General features: G+C 47.2%; 1 protein-coding gene across 4 annotated transcripts in view; it reads right to left on the reverse strand.

The window, feature by feature from the left end:
* Positions 1-19720, reverse strand: part of UPP1 (uridine phosphorylase 1) — a 233571-nt gene that overhangs the window by 139816 nt on the left and 74035 nt on the right. For all 4 annotated transcript variants that reach the window (XM_069613322.1, XM_069613323.1, XM_069613321.1 and 1 more), the window contains exon 3: positions 995-1112. In XM_069613322.1, the coding sequence (XP_069469423.1) occupies positions 995-1112 (118 nt within the window). The remainder of the gene's footprint in view (positions 1-994; positions 1113-19720) is intronic.

The raw sequence follows: 19720 nt of genomic DNA on the forward strand, positions 1-19720 counted from the left end.
CGAGGAGGGGAGAAAAGAGCACAGTGAGAGAAAGGCAGAACAGGTGGTTGAAAAAGGGAGAGAGCCTACAAAAGGGGTGATCATGTTGTTTTGACACTGACTTGTTCTGGCACAGACTGTGGCAGTGATGGTCATCTGCATATCGGGGCTCATGCATCTCTGCCTCCCAAGGCTCATGCCTGAAACTCCCTGGACCCAGTGAGATCGAGCAAAGGAAGACCCAGGTCTGGCATTGCCTGAAACAAGGCCTAGCCACTGGACTGCAGTGAGTCGAGAGGTCCACATAAGGAACTCAGCTGACAAGACAATAGCGGAAAGGAACAGACAAGCCCAAGAAAGCATTTAGTGGGACACTTAAAACCCCAGGTGATTGTGGGTGGCTTGCATTTGACCCCCGGCAGGTGGAAACCAAGGGAAGTGAGGGAAGGACAGAGAGGTTATGGTCATCAAGCAAGCTAACGTTGCACAGTTTTGATTTCTTTGGAAATCCATCTCTCATTCCTTAGTCAATCCCAATTTCTGGGCCTGTTTTGTATTGTAAAAAAACATATTGAAGCCTACTTTGTGAGTCCTCACTTGTTTGTTGATCCATCAACCATAACAGTCGGAACATATGTTGTTTGATAAATAAGTTTCCCTCTAGTTTAAAACAGCTCATGGATTTTTTTTTTTACAGTGAATCCAATTAAGAAACAACAAGCATTCTATGAAATATTTAATAAGCGGGTTCCACGGGTCAAAACTGAACCATTCCTCTGTGATCACTGCATCACTGAGCGGTGAAATCTTCAGGCATACACAGATTCTGTGTTTAAATGATATCCTAAAAAGTCTCAAGCAGCAAGGGTCTGCTTTCATAACTTAGAAGCAAAGAATGTTTTAACTGGAGCACCAAGGATGAGTTTTTGATACAGGAAAAAGACGAGTAACATTTAAGTGACATTTAAAATTCCATGTCGAGCGAGAAAGCCAGTATGTGAGCATGCTATCTTACCTTTACATCTCCAAACAAGGTGGGGAAATCGTGTGTCCCCGTTCCGAGATCAAAATGGTACAATATATCTTCTTTTATGTTGTCAAGGTGAGGATTTGAAATGTGAACATAGGAGTCTCTATTAAAATGGAGGGAGAAAATGAGTGAAAGTCAGCAATCACCAAATGCCAGGGTCAAAGAGAAAGTCTGTTAGACTCTGTGGTGGATTAATACCAAATAAAGGCAATTTTGGATCAATAATGCACTACTCGGGGGTTGGGCGGAGTAGTAGAAATGTGACGATAACGCTATTACCGCTGTATTACTGCTCCAACTAATCCTGCCTTTGGGCGGAAAGTTGCAGATTTACCTCCAGCATTTAGCTGGAGGTAAATCTTGCCACTTTCCACCCATTTGCGGCACTATTAACGCCAGCAGTAATCGTGCTACTTCTGCCCAATAGAGTCCTATAAACTCTTAAACAATGAGGAGTAACAGCATCGGGATCCAGTGATGAAAGAGTTGCAGTAACGCTATTTGCGTTGGCGGCATCCGGGTGGATTTACAGCTGGGATACCGCCCGACTTCTGATGAGGCTAGTACTTCCTTTCATTTCACAAAGCTAGCACACATTTCATTCAGTGCATTATTGAAAGATCAGTTCTTAATATATAGGGTGTGATTCTAAGAAGGTTTTATGGTGCAAGTGTTGTGCTGCGCTAGCTCCAATTACACCAAAAAAGTTGCATACATTTCGAAATGTGATTGCCAACCCGTTTGCACGTGACGTTCCTGCACATTTTAAACCACATCCCGAATCCAAAAATGGTATGCTTTCAAAGATGCGTGGACCCAAACAGATTTGCATGTGCCTGTTCGGAATAGGCGCAGGGGGATGAGCAGGGCACAACATGGTTATTATTTCTAAGTGATACAGCAGTAACAGTTGCTGTTCTGGCTGCATTTCTATCCCTCAAACCGGGACAAAAATGCTTTTTAGTTTGGGCTATTAGGTGGTAAAGCACCAGCTATAAGCCAAAACTATTGGATTAGAGTACAGATGGGGAGAAATAGTATCTGGGGAGGGACACACAGTTTGTAGGTGGTGTTTGGTTATTTGTCCACCCATTGACTGCCTATGGCCATGCTAATCCCTGTGGCCATTCCACCCAGTTCCTACCACTCCCTGATCAAAACACCTCCTGATGGGAACTCTTTGAGCCCACTTTAATGAAGCCTTACCATCAAACTTTGCACTCAACGTGCCTGCCAGTGTCTTTTCAAAGCAGTCTTCTGAGAGTTAATGACTTAATTGGAGCTGTAAACATGCTACTTGTGTAATAGAAACGTCCTACCACGTCTGCCTTCAACCACTCGATTTATAAGCACTATGCGTGCCTTTCACTGAGGTCCTGTTAAAAACAAGCATTGGCAAATCCAACCGTTTTAGCTGTGTGTTTATGTATTAGAGATTTGCCAGGCACTGGTATTGGATGACCAGGTACTTGCACCATTTGCAGCTGCTACCATCAATAGCCAGTTCACAGCACTACCGCAGTGCCTAGCAAGTGCCTTTCCCATTCCTACACAAAGGCCCAAACTGTTGGCATTGCCAATGCTTGGTTCTTTATTTTAGCATTTCAAAATACAGGCTCTTTCAGAGGTGGTCACTGTGAAATGTGCTCCAAGCAGCTCCTGTGTGGAAGTTGGGAGTCTTTCACGGATTAGTGTTGGAACCACAATGCAAGGACCCTGGCCATCAAGTCATTTGAACTTGTGCATAGCTGTGCAGATCACATTTCTGAGAAAGGTGACCTATGCACTTGTTAAAATCAGGCATCTAAAAAAGTGCATCCTATGACGGAAGCACCAATCCAATGAAAAGTGTGCATAGTTATTTATTTGTAGAGCAACTTGATAGCAACAGGCAGTACGGAGGAACATATCAGAAGTTGGGAAATTCCAATTAGAGGATAAAGTAGTGTATGCATGTGGCTATGGTTCATCAAAACAGACATCAAGTTCATAAGGGCTAGAGATTTAGGATCAGTGGTTATATCTGCTTGGTGGGCCACAGAAATGACTAGATGCCCCTCATGTCAGAATTGGTGCAGCTTCATCGTCTTCTTAAGGCCATGGAAGTAGGATGGTGGAAGTAGCAACCTCTAAGGGAAGGCCATTCTGATTATAGGAAGCCAGAAGGACAAAATTCCTGAATCGAGAAGACGGGTAGGACAGTTTTGGTACTGGGAAGCAGTGGAGGGTGTCTGCTATGAGGAAGTGGGTGTTGTAGCAAGGGGCTGGTAAAGCTAGAAGGACTGGGCTTTATTAGGACAGGGGTGGATTTATACCAGTGTCCGGAACGTGTCCATGTGTGTAAAGGGATTGCTAATAGAAAAAGACCCACGTTACAGGATGATGGCTTTACGAGGAGGTGTCTTTAGAGCATAGAGGAACAGGGTTTGATAGGTTAAGGGTGGCAAAGCTGGGTCCTTGTCAAGAGGAGTAGAGGGAACCCTCAAGGAAAGCTCTTAAAATAGTACAGCCAAAGGGTACTCTAGAGCATAGACAAATTTTAAATAGTAGCTGGAATGAGAGGTAGCTGAATCCATAGAAAGTAGACAATCTCAGTCTTTGTTGGGTCAATTAACTATGAGGCTGCGAGTGTCCATCCAGTTCTGAATAGAAGCGACACAGTCTGAGGTAAGTGTGCGTAGTGAGATAGAGAGGGTGGGTAAGGGACACAAAGCAGTGTTTGCGGTCTGCAAAGGATGATACATTTTACCCAGGGATTTATAGTTAAGTGAAAAGATAAATGGTTGGGAATTTGCCCTTAGTTCATTGACAAACTTCAGCTCATGCTGTAATTACGGTCTGCAACAAATAAAAAGAAGTAGTACATCTGAGGCCACTGTGGTGTGAGTGGTTGTTTTGAAGGAAACATAGATGTCAAAGAGAATCAGAATGGGTTACATAGAGGCAGTTGTGATGGTAGGACAGATTACATTGAACAGGTTAAAAAGACCACTCTCATGGGAGTGGTGTGAAGGCATCATGAAGCAAGACACAGACAACAGATTCAAAGTTCACATTAAAATACTTTATTAATTCAAATGTCAGGATGGTAGAATGCCTAACTTTCCCTATGCTAAGGTGGGATTGCCCTACCTGAATGAAACCAAGGAAAGTCTGAGTCAAAGAGTTTAACTTAAAAGTCTGTCTGTGTCCAAAACCTATGTTTGCCCTCACGACTAAAGGTAAACCATGTGTACGGATGTGATTAATCAAAGAAATGGTATTGCACATAAAGTTCTGAGCTTCATCCAGATCTTAACTTCCTCTTCAGCTCCTCTTCCCCAAGTTCGAGAAAGTTCCACAAAAAGTCTCAAGATGTACCTCCACAAACTCCTCAGGGTTCCATTACCCAAGTTCAAAGTAATACAGTTCAAACAAAAGGGGTCTTGAGGTTCTGTCCTCAATACAGTATTTGTAGTTAATCAAGTCTCAGGGTTCCCTTCCCCAAGACATCAACTTAGCAACTAATATGTGTTCCAATTCTTTAAAGTTCAACTTAACTCTGGTTCAACCTGACCCTCCTTCCGGTTTGCATCACCATCCTTCCGGTTTGCATCACCAGCTCACTTGCAGTGCTACTCCTTGGTTGGTTTCAGAATGTCTTTATCTTTCACAATATAGGGCTCACTGGTCTAGGAGCAGTTATTAGACTTCGCGGTCCACCCATCACAGGTGGCGCAACTAGGACCCCCTAGAATGCTCAGCCCACACAGGTTCTTCAGCATTCGGCCTGTGTACAGATTTACCTTCACTTGGCTTCACTTTGTTGGCCCCTGGACCTTATGTGCAGTTTTATACTCTTCTGGCTTTTCAGAGTTAGCCTCCTGGCTTTGCCACCCACAGTATTACACACCTCTTGCCAGTCTTTGGCCTTGCCACATTGCATCAGTTAATAAGATTCACTTTGTGGTTGTCTTGTTCATGCCCCAGGTGTAGTTGCACTCCTTTACACTTGCTCTTTTCCCCATAGGTTGCTTCTATATGGACATTTTCTGTTTGAGCTTTCATTAGTAATTTGCTTTGCCTGTAAAGTTGTATTTCAGTTCAGTAGTCAACATTTTTTTATTTCAGGTTTTCAATCAATTCTGTATTCAATTTGCAGAGTTTTAGCACTGTTTTAAACTTTCATTCAGTTTGGGATTCAATATGCGTTGTTTAGTGATATGCCTGTAGGCATCTTCCTCGTCCTAGTACTAAAGTGGTGAAATGAAGGTGTAGTGTTCATTAGTCCTAGTCACCTCTTCCTCGTCCCAGTACTCTCAGATGTTAAATATGGGGAAATGAGGGGAACTGCTTTAAGGTAACACATAAAGGGCAGGGAATGGCTAGGGTGGTCCTCAATAGGAAAAGGGGGATACCATCTCTCCCCCTTAACCCCTCTTCTCTTCATCCTTTTCCCAGGGCATTCAGAGGGTAATATCCTTGGGCATTTTCCAGGTCAGTTGGACAGGGTTAGCAATACCTCATAACTGCCTCTGGGGTATAGGACTCACCCTGAAAGGGAAATGCAGAATACTGCAGCCCACCTGAGAACATCTCGTCCACCCAGGTGATCCACCCAGGTGATCCTCCCTATCTTCTCAACCCCCAGGGTCAGGATCCAAGAGGATCCAAGAGAATGGTGATAGTCTTTACCTGGTCACCTGAAAAAAAGGACCCAAGGAGAGTAGATGTGAGGACGCCCTCAGGTTTCTCACAGTTTATTTTGAGGAATCCAGATTGGAGTGGTTAGAGACTATTTTCTGCGACATATTGGGTTAGATGACTGAATTCTTCTCTTTTAAGCATTTCACAGTTGAAGGGCAAAGGGAAAGCTGGACTTAGAGGAAATCAGAGGCCTGCAGAGGGTGACAGTGCTCATCTTGCCCATGGAAGTCGTGAGGAAGATGGGTAAGATGACAGTTTGGTGGCATAGGTGTAAAGCAGCACCCAGCCATCATATAACTGATGCAAAGGCTATGGAAACTATACCTAAGTTAAAAATCTCATAAAGCTGTTACTACAAATAGTAATTTATTTAAAATCCATTCAATAATGAAATATAAATGAAAGTTTACTAAACTGCTAAAAGGTGCAACTTAACATGCACAGTTGATATCTAAAGTTTAAAACAGTGATACAAATACCTTATTAGAAAATAGCAGTTGAAATATTTACGTATGTGCTTTCACAACACTATTGTTACTATTGTTTACTGGTATCGGTCTTTGACATTATGAGCTGTCTTGTATTAGGTGCGTGTACATTTAGGCACACCTGTTTCTAGGATTTTCCCTTTCTGAAGTTAGCATTTTATAACTTTTATTTTCCCATACAAGCCTGGAAGGATTATTATTATTATCATTATTATTATTATGGTATTTATTGAGCACAGACCTAGCTTCGAGAATCAACGGAATGCTTGATAGAGGTATACAACAATACGGATATACAATGGAGCGCTTTAAAAGTTATTATTACATATTTTTTCAATCAGCTATACATTTCAGTATCCTGTGCCTGAACATGAAGAATAGAAAAGGCAATAAAATTCAATGTTTTTTCAAGCCTGAATGTGTTTATCTTCTAGATCTGTGGAAGACAGCTGCGAGTTGAAGGGCTAATATGGGGTAAGATTAAATCGTATAGGCATCTTGAGGTCCAAGTTTGAATGGTATAGTGGGGAGGAGCATGACAAAGAGGGTTGATGTCTGAATGGGGACTGGGGTGACTAGAAAGTGGAAGGTGACAGTTTTACAAGGGTGGTGGGGCAGGGTATAATCGTTTTGGTCTTGTTGGGATGCAAGTGCAACACCCTAGTAAGGCGAAGAGATTTATACTGGGAAAAATATATTAGCAGGCGTTCTAGTACAGAAAGAGCAACAATGTATTCACGTTGTGGTTGCAGAGGTTAAAGATAGGGTGATGTATCTTGCATTTAGCGGTAGTGTATTATTTTATGTTTTAAGAGATGTGCGAATAGGTAGCTGATATAAGTAGGTGTATGAGATGGAGTCAGAGGAGTGTTGCAGTAAAGGCAAAGTCCGGGGGCTAAGGTAGCAGGAGTTCCACCATGTTGGATTTTAGGGCATGTTACAGGATTCATTTTTGAAGGTATGAGAAACAGTCTTAATGTGGAACTGCATCTCTGTCCAGTGTGAAGGCATCATGAAGTAAGACACAGACAACAGCTTCACTTTTTTTTAAAATAGAGCTTTTTATTTCTCAAGTGTCAAGGTGGAGTAAGGCCTAACGTGCCCTATGCTAAGGTGGGATTTCCCTACCTAAAGAAACTAAAGATACTCTGTGTCATAAAGTTCAACTTAAAGGTCTTTCTGTGTCCAAAACCTATGCTTGCCATCACAATTAAATCTATACAAAGTGTAGAGATGTCAGCAACCAAAGAAAAAGTGTTCAAAGTAAAGATCTGAGCTTCTTCCAGCTCCTGGTATGTTTTCAGCTTCCTCTTCCTTAGACTCAAAACAGACAGTTCCACAAAAAGGTCTTGGAGCTCCCGTCCTAGGTTCAACAAAGTCCCAAACAACCTTGGGATTCCCTTCCCCAAGTTCAACACAGTTAAAAGTTAATTCAACTTTCTTAGCTTTCATTACGAATGTTATCCTTTAAGGCTTCCTCATCATTCGCTTGGCTCTTCCTTCTCCTTGTCACTTCCAGGCTGATGAAACAAAACATCTTCAATCTCTTTGTTCTCCTTGGCTCACTCCAGGTAGGGGTTACTCAGTCTAGGCACTGTTGTCTGACCACACAGTCCACCCATCAAAGGTCACGCAACCGATAACCCTTGGCACTTTATAATGTTATAATGTTCATTGATTCTCATTGGACTACTTTCCCACCATAGGTTTCCTTTCTGCACTTGTGACAGTAGACCATTTGCATTCTTGTTTCTTCTTGGCAGTTTCTTGACTCTGCCAACACGTGCCTTTCACACACTTCACTTCGCTGTATTTACTCCTTGTTATCACCTTGCTTTCACAATAACCAACAGTGCTTCTTATTTGACTTTCAGGTGCTTCATAAATTCTCATTACTGGTTTCCACTTGGCTATTCACTTTCACATTGTTCATAAATGCTTTTTCCTTAATTCCACTCTGTTCGTAAATACACATCACTTTCTCTCCATTTGTGCGGTATTTTTGTTACACTGATGCATTACCTTTCTTCAGTTCGGTATTCAATATTGATTAAGTACTTGGTAATTCTCTCAACACTTAATAATGTCCCCTGGATCTCTAGACACCTTCATTATATGTATGTATTTGTTTGGCCCTTTCTTTTGCCCAGATTAACCCCTGGAGCGCTTTGGTTCAAGTGCTCTCTCCCTGTCACTCGTATGCGGCAGCTCCCCCGGAGGCTTGCGCGGTCCTCTTCTGCTTTTCTCTTGCTCCCCTTTATTATTTATTGAATATGTGTATGGTCCCTATACAGCAAAAAGTGTTTCCATGTGCCACAAGATCATGGAGGGAAGGGGGACAGAGGAGAAAACAACAATAACGGTCCTCCTGGGTCTTGTGACATTTGGATTGTGCAAGTGCACTAACAAGAAGTGCTGGGGAAGGGGCAGACCAGGGAGGAGGGATGGGATAGGGAGAAAGGCAAGGGGTAGAAGTGCAGGAAGGACAGGGCTCAGGGGCTGGGCAAGTACAGGGGGAGCCCAAGAGAAGAGGTGCCCGGGGAACTAGGGGAGGGGCACAATAGTGTGAGGATGGACCAGACTTGGTGGACTAGTCAGGGAAGGGAGACCGAGGGAAAGTACTGGTAAATGGGTGAGGGGGAAGACAGGTCAAAGGAAGGCCTGGTCCTGATAAGACTCATAAGGGACGCAGGCAACCAGTCGCAGAGGCAGGAGGAGGCCAGCAGGGGAGAGGGAAGGAGAAAGAGAAAAGGAAGGTCTTGAGAAGCTTCCAGAACTTAAGGAGATATGGCTCCAGTTGTAGAGAGGCATGGAGACCTTTCCAGAGCGAGGCTCCTGTCGAATAAAGAGATGTACTCTCTGCTTGGAGAAACATCTGATCTGCAGAGAGCTGGAGCTAGAGGACAGAAGGATTCTAGCAGGTAGGTATTTAGGGAGAGATATTTGGAGGTTGAGAGGTCCCATGCCCCAGAAAGCCTTGTAGATGATGTAGAGGGTCTTGAATGTGATTCTTGCAATCACTGGAAGCCAGTGGCAAGTGAAGAGAGATTTTGGGGCTAGAAAGATGCGGCCCCTGGGCTTGAGGCAAAGGATAGGTCTTGCAGTTCTATTCTAGATTAGTTGAAGAGGGCGGAGGGGGGAAAGAAGAAGGTTAAGGAAGAGGCTGTTGCAGTAATCCAGCCTGGGGGAAGGTGAGGAAAGGGAGAATGCCTCTGAGGAGGTGAAGCTGAAAGTGGGCCTTCTTGGCAAGGTCAGCGATATGAGGTGAGAAGGAGAGAGAGGAGTCAAAGAAGACACCCAGGTTTTTAGCCTCAAACAAGGGTGACGGGAGGGGGCCCAAAGCGGGTGGCCAGACAGAAGGAGGGAAGAAGGGGCAGCAGTCCCAATAAGAAATATCTCAGTCTTGCTGGCGTTAAGGCAGAGATCGTTAACAGGACACCATGACTGAATAGCAGTCAGACAGTTGGGAATGAGAGGGGAAGGAGAGGAGGAATCAGAGGGATGCTTAAAGGAAAGCTGTGTGTCATCAGAATAACACTGGAAATGAGGAGAGAATGTGGAGATCAAGTGGGCAAGGGGGGCAAGGTAGAAGTTGAAAAGCCACAGCGAGAGGATAGAGCCCTGGGGGACACTCCAGGTAGAGGGAAAGATGGAGAGAAAATGGGCCCAGATGCACTTGGGAGGGCCAATTCAAGAGGAAAGAGGTCAACCAATCCAGTGGCCGGTCCATGATGCCCAGGGTATCTCAGAGTCAATTTATGAGGGTGGAGTGATTGACCGTGTCAAAGGCAGAGGACAGATCGAGGAGGATGAGAACAAAAGAATTGGACTCGAGGTTTGAGAGCAAGTCATCATGGGGTGTTCAGGAGAGTAGTTTCTGTGCCTCTGGCTGTTCTGGTGGTCATGGAGACAGCCAACAGATGCAGTGTGATGGGTTAGTTGGGGAATGACCATCTTCTCCAAGAGTTTACCCAAGAAGGAGATAGTGGAGTTAGGACGGTAGTTAACCGGACAGGACGGTTCAGCATTTGGCTTTTCTAGGAGGGGATGCACATGGAAGTGCTTATGGGGTAATGGGAAGGAACCAGTAGCAAAGGAGTGGTTACAGAACTCAGCCAAGGAGGGAGCAACAGAGGCATTATTGTCCTGCAAAGTTCTAGAGGAGCAGGGAAGCACCTGTTTGGAGGAGACTTTCATAGAGCAAACTGTCTTGGTCACCTCATCAGGTTATATGGGTGAGAAGGAGGAGAGTAGGGTGGAAGGCAAGAGGGGGGCAAGGTAGCCTGTCTAATGATGTAGAAGGAGACTGGCAGTGCAGGTGTAGCCTTAGCTGGGGAGGCAAGGAGCTCAGGAAGGGAGGAGAGGAGAGCACAGTGAGACCAAGAGAGAGGGGCAGTGAGAGGGTTTGAGAAGGGGACATCAGCTGAGATAAGCGCATTTCAGGTGTGCCCGGCTAAGTGAGTTGGCCCAGAGGGAAGAATGGTGAGGGAGAGAGAGTCGCAGAAGTTGCGGAAGAGTTAAGTGGCCGCCTCGGGAGAGTCAAGATGAATAATTAAATCTCAGAGGAGGAAGAGCTTAGAGGAAGAGGTTAGAAGAGAAGAGGCAAGGTTGGCACACTCAGAGAGGAAGAGGGAGCCTATGTTTTAAACACTGACATAGGAATCAGGAATGGCCAAATTTGAATTTGAATCTCTCACATCGGGAGCACCGGCGAGCCGCACTTGCCTCTTCCTGACATTCGTGCCGCCTCCCTGCAGCGAAGTGGCAGCTTCTGTGTACCCCAGCTCCAGCTGGGGACACACGGCTCGGAGCTCTGCAGGACTCTGGACTCTCTTGCGGCTCTCCCCAACGTCTACGTCCTTCTTGCAGTCCTGCAGCCGTCGGTGTCTTTTTCACCGGCTTCTCCACTCCAGCCATCTCCACAGCTTCCTGGCTTCCCAGGCAGATCTCTCTTCTCATGTAGGTCAGTCCCTTTTATATGTAGCTGTAGCCTCCTAAAGGGTTGCATTTTATGTTAACTTCGTTTTGCATGGTCCCTCTTGGAGCTGTTAACGTTTTTTGTAAACAAAGCACAGAGTAGGGCTGAAAGCAATATCAGCTGTGTAGAGAAGGTTTTCAGGTGTCTTCTGAATGCAGTGATCTTTAATGCATCTGTCCAATAGGAGGCGAGAGTGGCTGTTTGGATGGAGAACCTTCTATATCCCAGGGTTTTGTTGTTGAAGAGTACTGGGAGAATCTATCTGGAGAAAGATGGGAGAAGAATATGGGAAGGGATGTAGGGAGCAAATTCACATGTGAGAAACCTCTGCCAAAGCTCGATAAACTACACACAGAATTTGAAGGCCACACAATTGGAAACTGGGAGACCATACACCCGTTTCTCTGTCTGCACCTGCTGCTTGGGCCACCACCATCAATACCCTGGGACTGCTGCGAGAATGCAGCCCACTGAAGTTGGCTCAGTCCTTTGTTACTTATTGCACTCCTCTTTGCCATACCGAGGGAGGACTCCTTCTTGGCTAACTACTTCCAGACTGTCTGGGGCCTTCTTCCTGGGGCCCATGTCACCGTCCTACATGCTTGACCTATTACCTTCACTGCACCTCATTTCAAGTTGAGGGCCCTTTCCCTTGGGTGCTACCCGTCCAGCACCTTTATTGGTCTCTGTTGCTTCTTGGGTGCAGGTGAACAGTACATTGCCTACTTGTTTGTTGAAATGTTCAGAGGTTTCAGGACAGCCCGTCCTTCCTTTCTTTACTATTTGCTAATTCTGTACTTTTCCAAGTCTTAATTTTGTGCACAGATGTTTGCACAACCTCTGTAAGCTTTTGTAACGGCCAGTTGCTTGTGGTGCAGGAAATTCTGTAGATGTCTGCATATTGTAGGCATGTATGTGTTTGCTGCCCTGTTTCATGTTGTTTGCGTTGTTTGGAAATCCACCTTATTGCAGCCACATATGGCTGACTTGGCAATCTCCCGATTACCTTTGTTCTAGCATGGTTCTCCTTTATTTTGGAAATTAAAGGCAGAACTCACGGCAGCCGGTATCACCATTATTGCAAGTTTCCTTCAGTGAGAGTTAAGTTTATGTAAGTAGGTACAACCGCAACTATTCCATGTAAGCTTCTAATACCCATCATAAATACATCCTGTTGAAAGCATGAAAGGTTATCGGTTATGTCTTGAGCAATAAACAGGAAAAGTTATCGTGAAAATGCCTTTCCCAGAGACATGGGACGCTACGGGTGGCACAAAGTGGAGGGAGGATGAAAGGCTTTCCACAGGCACACAATAAATTAGTATGAGAAAAGAAGAGAAAATAACTTCATTTAGGTCATGCTACTGGGATTTATTCTGTACATCACTGCCATTTGCAAGGTCTCCAGGTGCTCTGGCGGATCTGACAGAGAGGGGGATGGGTTACATTTGTGGGGAATAGGTGGACAACGCAAGACAACTGGCACCCTTTATAACTGCCTTCATCAATGCTTCCTTCGCCTCTAACAAAGTACCCCACAATCTCAAAAATGCATGGGTCCTCCCGCTCCTAAAAAAGCCAACCTTAGACCCTTAAAACCCTACCAGTTACCGCCCCAGTACCACGGTCCCTTTCCTGCTAAAGATTCTTAAAAGGGCAGCCTATCTTCAGATTCAGAGCTTCCGAGATTCCAACAACTTATTGGGATTAGAACAATCTGGTTTCCAAGCGGGCCACGGCATGGAAACCACCTTACTTGATCTAAGGATTCAACCTGACGACATCAAGGATGCTGGTAAGTCAGCACTCCTCGTACTGCTCGACCTGTCCGCAGTCTTTGACTTGGTCATCCAGTACCAGCAGCTTATTTCACACCTAACGCCATTGACTGGATTGCATCCTTCCTCTCTGAAAGAACAATGAGAGTGTTCTCCACCAACACTACATGCTGACTGGCCCCAGATGCATGCAGCGTCCCTCAGGGTTCCTGTGTCTCTCCAACACTCTACAATATTTTGACTAAGCCACTTTTCAACCTGCTAGATGGCAAAGGAATCACCTACACACAAACTATGCAGACGATTTGAAGGTCCTGCTTCCCCTTACCAGGGATTACATCACTGACTCTCACAATCTCTGCACAATCTACCACATTATCCAGGCCTGGATGGCTGCCCACCATCTCTGCCTGAACAATGAAAAAACAGAGATCTTGTTGGTTGGCTCACACCCCACGCTTAAGAAAATGTGCCCCTCTTACAAAGCTTTCACTATTGATGGCATCTGCATCCAAGTCTCAAGTAATGTAGAAACCCTAGGTGTGTACCTAGATTCCACAGTCTCTCTCACCAGGTGCGTCAATGTCATTGCCTCATCAGTCGCCCACACCTCCAAATTAATTAACACTTGCAGACCCTTCCTCACAGCGGGAAACACAAACTCCATTGCAAGAACACTTATTGGATTCAGGTTAGACTATTGTAACGCCCTGTTTGTCACAAACTCTGCGCACATCAAAAAAATCCAAATTATTCAGAGCAATTCCCTCAGAGCTGCACTTAACATCACGAAGAGAGATCTCATCTCAGGTGCTAGAAAAGAGGCACACTAGCTCCCTATCCAAGTGCGCATCATCTTCAAGTCACTATCCATCACGCGCAAATGTCTCTCCAACTCTGCACCCGAGTACCTGTCTCAGAAATTCGCCAAGTCCTACTCGACCAGACCTACACGCCTTTCCATCCCAAGGTTCAGAAGATCGAAGTCAGGGGGCTCTAGCTTCCCAGTCCTGGCTGCCAAGAGCTGGAACGCTCTACCCCCTCATCTTCGATCAGAACAATCTTATTGGACATTTTAGGAAACACATCACGACCTCGCTATGTCCTAATTAAGTGACTTTTTAGACTGCTCTCTATGTCGCTGACTGTCTTACCTGTAACTTATAATCTATGTCGTTTATCCTGTTAGACTGTAACCAGCGCCTTGATACTAAGGGTTTAGTGCGCTTAACAAATGCAAATAAATAAAGATCGCTTTAACGACCTTGTTAGTGCGTGCAGAGTGGAAGTACCTGGGCTCTGCGTGCGTGAGATGTTTTCCTACTATGAAAACATGGTAAATGAATCCCAAATTTCATCATGCGTTTTCCAAGAACATATAGACTAGCGTTTAAAACCCAAAATATGGACCCGTGAGAAACCAAAAAGAAAACGTAAAAAACAGCAATATGAGCTATGCTGGTATCGGTTCTTTCCTGAATCTGTTAGTATCTTAAAATATTCACCTCTGTATATCTAGGCTTATTTTAAGCATCCCCGGGCACCAATTGCTAAGAAGTCCAGATAGCCCTCAATGTTGAAGAAAGGCCGGTTTTATTGTCCTGCATTAGCAGACTTCCATGAACTCTTCTCTTTTCAAAGCTGTGGCCCTGTCTGTGTACACAAGAGTGTTTCCTAGTGACTCAGCACGACCCATGGAATCCTGCTATCGGAGATGTCGCGCGCAGATACGCACTTTTCGACTTGGCGCGGCCTGGTTGCTAAAGCAACTCGCCTTGAGTTACTGTATTACATTGAGCCACGACTGTCCTGAGGAGGCGGCCAGTTTCATAACAGGATGTGGGACGATGAGAGCTCGCAGCCCGCTCTTTCGCAGGCCCTCCCAATGGACGGGAAGGGAAGTATGCATAACTCACAGTCTGAGATGTAATGTTCACACGGCTTACAAACGCGGCAGGTGTGACTTCTGCCTCGTGTTCCATGTTATTGGGCCATCTAAAACTCCCTGCTAATGCCAACTATTGTGATAAGAGCATCTACTATTAAAAAGTCAAACACATTTTTAGAGGGGTCATGTTTAAAAAGAAAGAAATTCTATCTTTATTTCAACAGCACAAATCAGGACGCTGACGCGCCTACAACTGATCAGCCATCACAGTGCATGCTTTCACTTTTCAGACCCCATCTTCCCCCCACCTCTGGGAGCACTTCCACAACATTGTGCTGCCGGAGAGGTAGGCACGTATGTATTGACAAGCAGTTCAAGTAAACAAAATACCAATCCCCACCAATTGGCTGCTCTCACCCCCGCCCCCATCGATACCTGCACTATCACCACAAACGATCGTAGAGTCAACCCCATTCCTCCCCATCCCTTTCCTGACTAATCACCCCAATGACATTACCACTTGCTGCATACTTTCTCAAGAATGGCAACCATTCCATCGTCCTAGAAGGCCTACGGTCATTAAGAGCTCCTGTAATATTCTCTATCTCATAGCCCTTGTTTTTCAGGACCAGTCCCTCTCCCCTGGCACAGAGACCTCTTTCCACTGAATGGCCAGGCTAGCCCCAGCTGCCAAAAGAGCAAAATGCACCATATGAGATACGCCTCCACCCATCTTAGTGCTTCTTAAGACCAAAGAGCACCAGCATTGGGTCCAGTTCCTCTTTCCAAAAGCTCTGTACCGTCCTATAACCCCACCAAATGGCCCAGTATGTTGCCCTTTCACCAGAACCCCTCCCACAACCGGGGTCCACTCCAGGGTACATCCTCGAAAGACGCACCAGATCGTATTTCCACCTATTACGGTGTTAACAGTGGGGTGGGGCAGGGGCATGAAGACCGAAATGCTGTTGATCACACTGTTGTTTGCTCAAGGGGCTGCTTAGAAGTGAATAAAAGTAATAATCAGGAAAGATCACGTGTTTCTCTTGCTAAGTCTGTGTTCCAATTGAAACCCACCAGTTAATTTATATCAGATTTATAGGTATATCCTGTCTATTAAGCATAGAAGATATATAATGATGACCTGTCTATTGAACTTAGAAGATTGTATATAGAAGATATATGTGGGTAACTGTGGTAGTGCATTTAGAAGATTTCTAATTGTAGCCTGTCTATAACACTTAGAAGATGTATGGGGCCAACCTATCCATTGAACCTAGAAGGTATAGGAGGACTGACTGGTCATAGCACTTGACGATTTACGAGGGTAACCTGGCTATTACATAAAATGTATTAAGATAGCCTGTCTATGTTACATAGAAGATGTATTAGGATACTTTGCCTATTGCACTTAGCCTTGGTATTGCACCAAGAAGATTCATGATGTTAGCCTGTCTATTGCGCTAGATGATTCATGAATTGCACATAGAAGAAATTGATATTGGACGTTAAATATATATGATGGTAGCCAGTCTATTGTGCTTAGAAGACTTATGAGGGTAGCGTGTCTATTACACGTAGATAATTTTATGAGAGCAACCTGTTTAAAAAGATTATCTGGTTGCACAGTTACATCCAAGATAAAGCTCCGTCTGAGCATCAAGGTGCGTATTCACGTTCTCCAGCATGGGGTCTGGCATGGATTCACATGCTCATGAATATTCCCCGTCGTCAGGCTGGGAATCCTCGGTACAGAAAAAAATCAGTATCAGTTTTGTTTCTGATCTGTCTTTCCTAGTAGTAACCAATCACTGATCTCTGGGTCATACTGCCCACAGCCAATGACTGCCCTCTCCCTAAGCCCCGCCTCCAGTGCCATCCTCAGATTTTTACCGCCGCACGTTCAAGTGTTGGGAGTCCTCGTGCTGTAGCTCTCGAGCTTTACTGCGTTTTTGCGCTTTTTCAAAGAGAATTTCTCATTTTTCGGTTAAATTGAGCCTCAAGCTCCACCATCTTTACATCCGATCAACGGGGACCCGTTTCGGAAGTTTCTACGCCCCTCAAGGGTGAAGATTTCGTTGAACAACGCTTTTGGAGGATTCCAGAAGTTTCTGAGGCCTACCCCGGACATGGCCCAGGAGAAAGGGAGCTTGACGCCCGGGAAGCTGTTCAGGGCCTGCCCTGGATGCCAGCTGCAGAACGTGTTCAAGGAAGACGAGCATTCCTTAATCCTCTACTGTCTTCACGAGGACAAAACGCACGTGGAGGAGGACTGTGCGCTTTGCGGAAACATGTCGGAGCGGACCATGAGGGACCGCCATCTTCGTATAGCCAACTGGCTGGAGGGAAAGAGCCCATCAGGTGAGAAGAAAAAGAAGAAATCCGAGCGGTCTTCTAAGTCCTGTGAGGGCGTCCCGGCGATGGGGGCCCAACAGAAGGCTAAGCACCGCGAGTCCGCGGGCAACGGAAGCGCCGAATGGTCGGGCTCCTCGGCTGCCAGGCAGGGCGCATCCTCCCTGGCGCCATCGACCACGAGCCAACGCTCTGGCTCGGGTAAGAGGAAATCCGAGAACCCGGCCAAGCTTCTGGAGAGGCCCCGGTCGATCTCGAAGATTTCGGCTAAGGGGGAGCGAGGCGCAGAGCCCTCCCCCAAGGTGAAGGCCACAAGCATGCAGTCGGTGACTAAGGCCTTGATTCACCTAGCCAAGGCCTCTATCGAGGAGGTTGCGGCAACCCTGGCGCAGCCTGCGGAGGTTACATCTGTGGTAGCGGCCTCGGGGCCCAGAGTCTCCCTGCCACCTCGGAGAGAGGCATCTTTCAAGCCCATCGAAAGAACCCCCACGAAAGCCACGGCGGGGAAAGACGGGGGAGCAGTGGCCGTCGTGGATTCAGACACAACCTCCGAGGAGGAACTTGTCGAAGCCCCTGAGAGCAACGACGTGGGCATGGAGGAGGACCAGCCCGTAGAGAGGCATCCCGACGAGGGGGACGACGGAAGCGACAGCGGCGCCAACGGGACCCCAGACCAACCGTCGCAGCCAGTGCCGCAGGACAACTCGGCAGCCATTTTGATGGCAATACAATCCTTATGCTCTGAAATATGGACTAGATTGCCTTTACCCCCGACGGGGGAGCCGGAACCAGGCCCGACGGAGGAGCCAGGGGCAGGGCCGTCGGGAAGTCCACCACCCAAGAGGAGAAGAACACATCCTCCTACGCCCTTCCAGTCCTCGAGGCCTGCACAACCCTCCTCCCCGTCCACGATCCGCGGGGATGACACGGACACGACGGGCACGGACGACGAGGGCGGCGACGGCGGGGTGGACCTCCCGTCGTCCCCCCCTCCCTGGGCTTCCCCGCCCGATGAGATTGGATCCTTCCATGCAATGATCTCCAGGGCATCTGAGCTTTTCCAGCTCTGCCCCGAAGAAAAGAAGGAGGGGTTCCTCTATCAACGTCGAGAGACCAAGAGGAAGACGGTCCTCGTGGTACCTCTACTGGATGACATCTGGGACGAGGGGCTCTCCCTCCTCAAGAACCCGTCCACGACGCCGGCAAAAAGGGACCGATATGAAAAGAAGTACCGGGTCCCCGACGCGGCCCCTCTATGCCTTAGAGCACAGCCAACCCCGGATTCAGTCGTCTCGGCGGCAGCCAGAAAGAAGGCGGGGGGGCATCGGCATCGACATCGACTTCACCGCCGGACGGCGAGGGAAAGAAGCTCCACGCGATGGGACGACGAGTCATCACTTCGGCAGCGACGACGATTAAGGCGGCCAACGCCCTGGCTGTCGTTGACCGTTACGGCAGGGAACTTTGGTATAAAATCGCTCCCTTGTTGGACTTCCTGCCGGATGACAAGAGGGCAGAAGCCCTGGAAATCCTGCAAGAAGGCGAGGTGGCGTCGGCCCACGCCATAATGGTGGCGACGGACATTACTGACACCAGTTTCCGCCAGTTGGGCAACAGTGTTTGCCTCAGACGGCGCGGATGGCTGAAGGCGACGGATTTCCGCCAGGACGTACAAGCCAAGGTGTTGGACATGCCCTTCGACGGGAACAACCTGTTTGGGAAGACAGTTGATGAGTCCCTGCAAGCCATCAAAACGGACACAGAGACAGCCCGGGCCCTGGGAGTTCTCCAGCAACAACGGCCGACCTTTCGGAACACCGGAGGCAAGCAAGGGGCCTCAAAAGGTTCCGGCAGCAGCTCCTCGACCTACCGTCAAGCGGCCCATTCCTCGTCGCAGGAGGCCTATAGAGGATGGGGAAGTCTGCAGGTTCCCGCGGTTGTCGCCAGGGAGGTCAAGGCGGCAAGGCGGCTTTGAAACAAGACTGAACCGACCGTGGCGTCGGGCCCCCACCAGAGCACCCTGGTGGGAGGCCGGCTGGCGAAGTTCGTCAGCGTGTGGGAGTCCATCTCCACCGACCGTTGGGTGCTGGATACCCTGGCCCAGGGGCACGCCCTCGAGTTTCTAAAGAAGTGCCCTGGCGTGCCACCCGTGGCCAGGAAGGAAAACCACATACCACATCTGCTGCTGGAGGTAAGGGCGATGCTCAAGAAAGGTGCCATCGAGCTCGTCCCAAAGAGACTTCGGGGCTCCGGGGTCTACTCAAGATACTTTCTCGTAAAGAAGAAGACAGGAGGTTGGCGTCCCATCCTGGACCTGCAGCGACTGAACAAGTACATGAAGACTCAGAAGTTCCGGATGGTTACCCTCCAGCACGTGCTGGGACAGCTGGAGGAGGACGATTTCCTGTCGTCGTTGGACTTGGAGGATGCCTACTTCCACATCCCCATTCTAAAAGGACACTGGAAGTTCCTCAGGTTCGTGGTCCAAGGACGGCACTACCAGTTCAAGGCCCTCCCGTTCGGATTAAAGTCGGCACCCAG

The sequence above is a fragment of the Ambystoma mexicanum genome, chromosome 5p (assembly GCF_040938575.1).
Source record: "Ambystoma mexicanum isolate Mex_15411 chromosome 5p, UKY_AmexF1_1, whole genome shotgun sequence".
Taxonomy (NCBI): Eukaryota; Metazoa; Chordata; class Amphibia; order Caudata; family Ambystomatidae; genus Ambystoma; species Ambystoma mexicanum.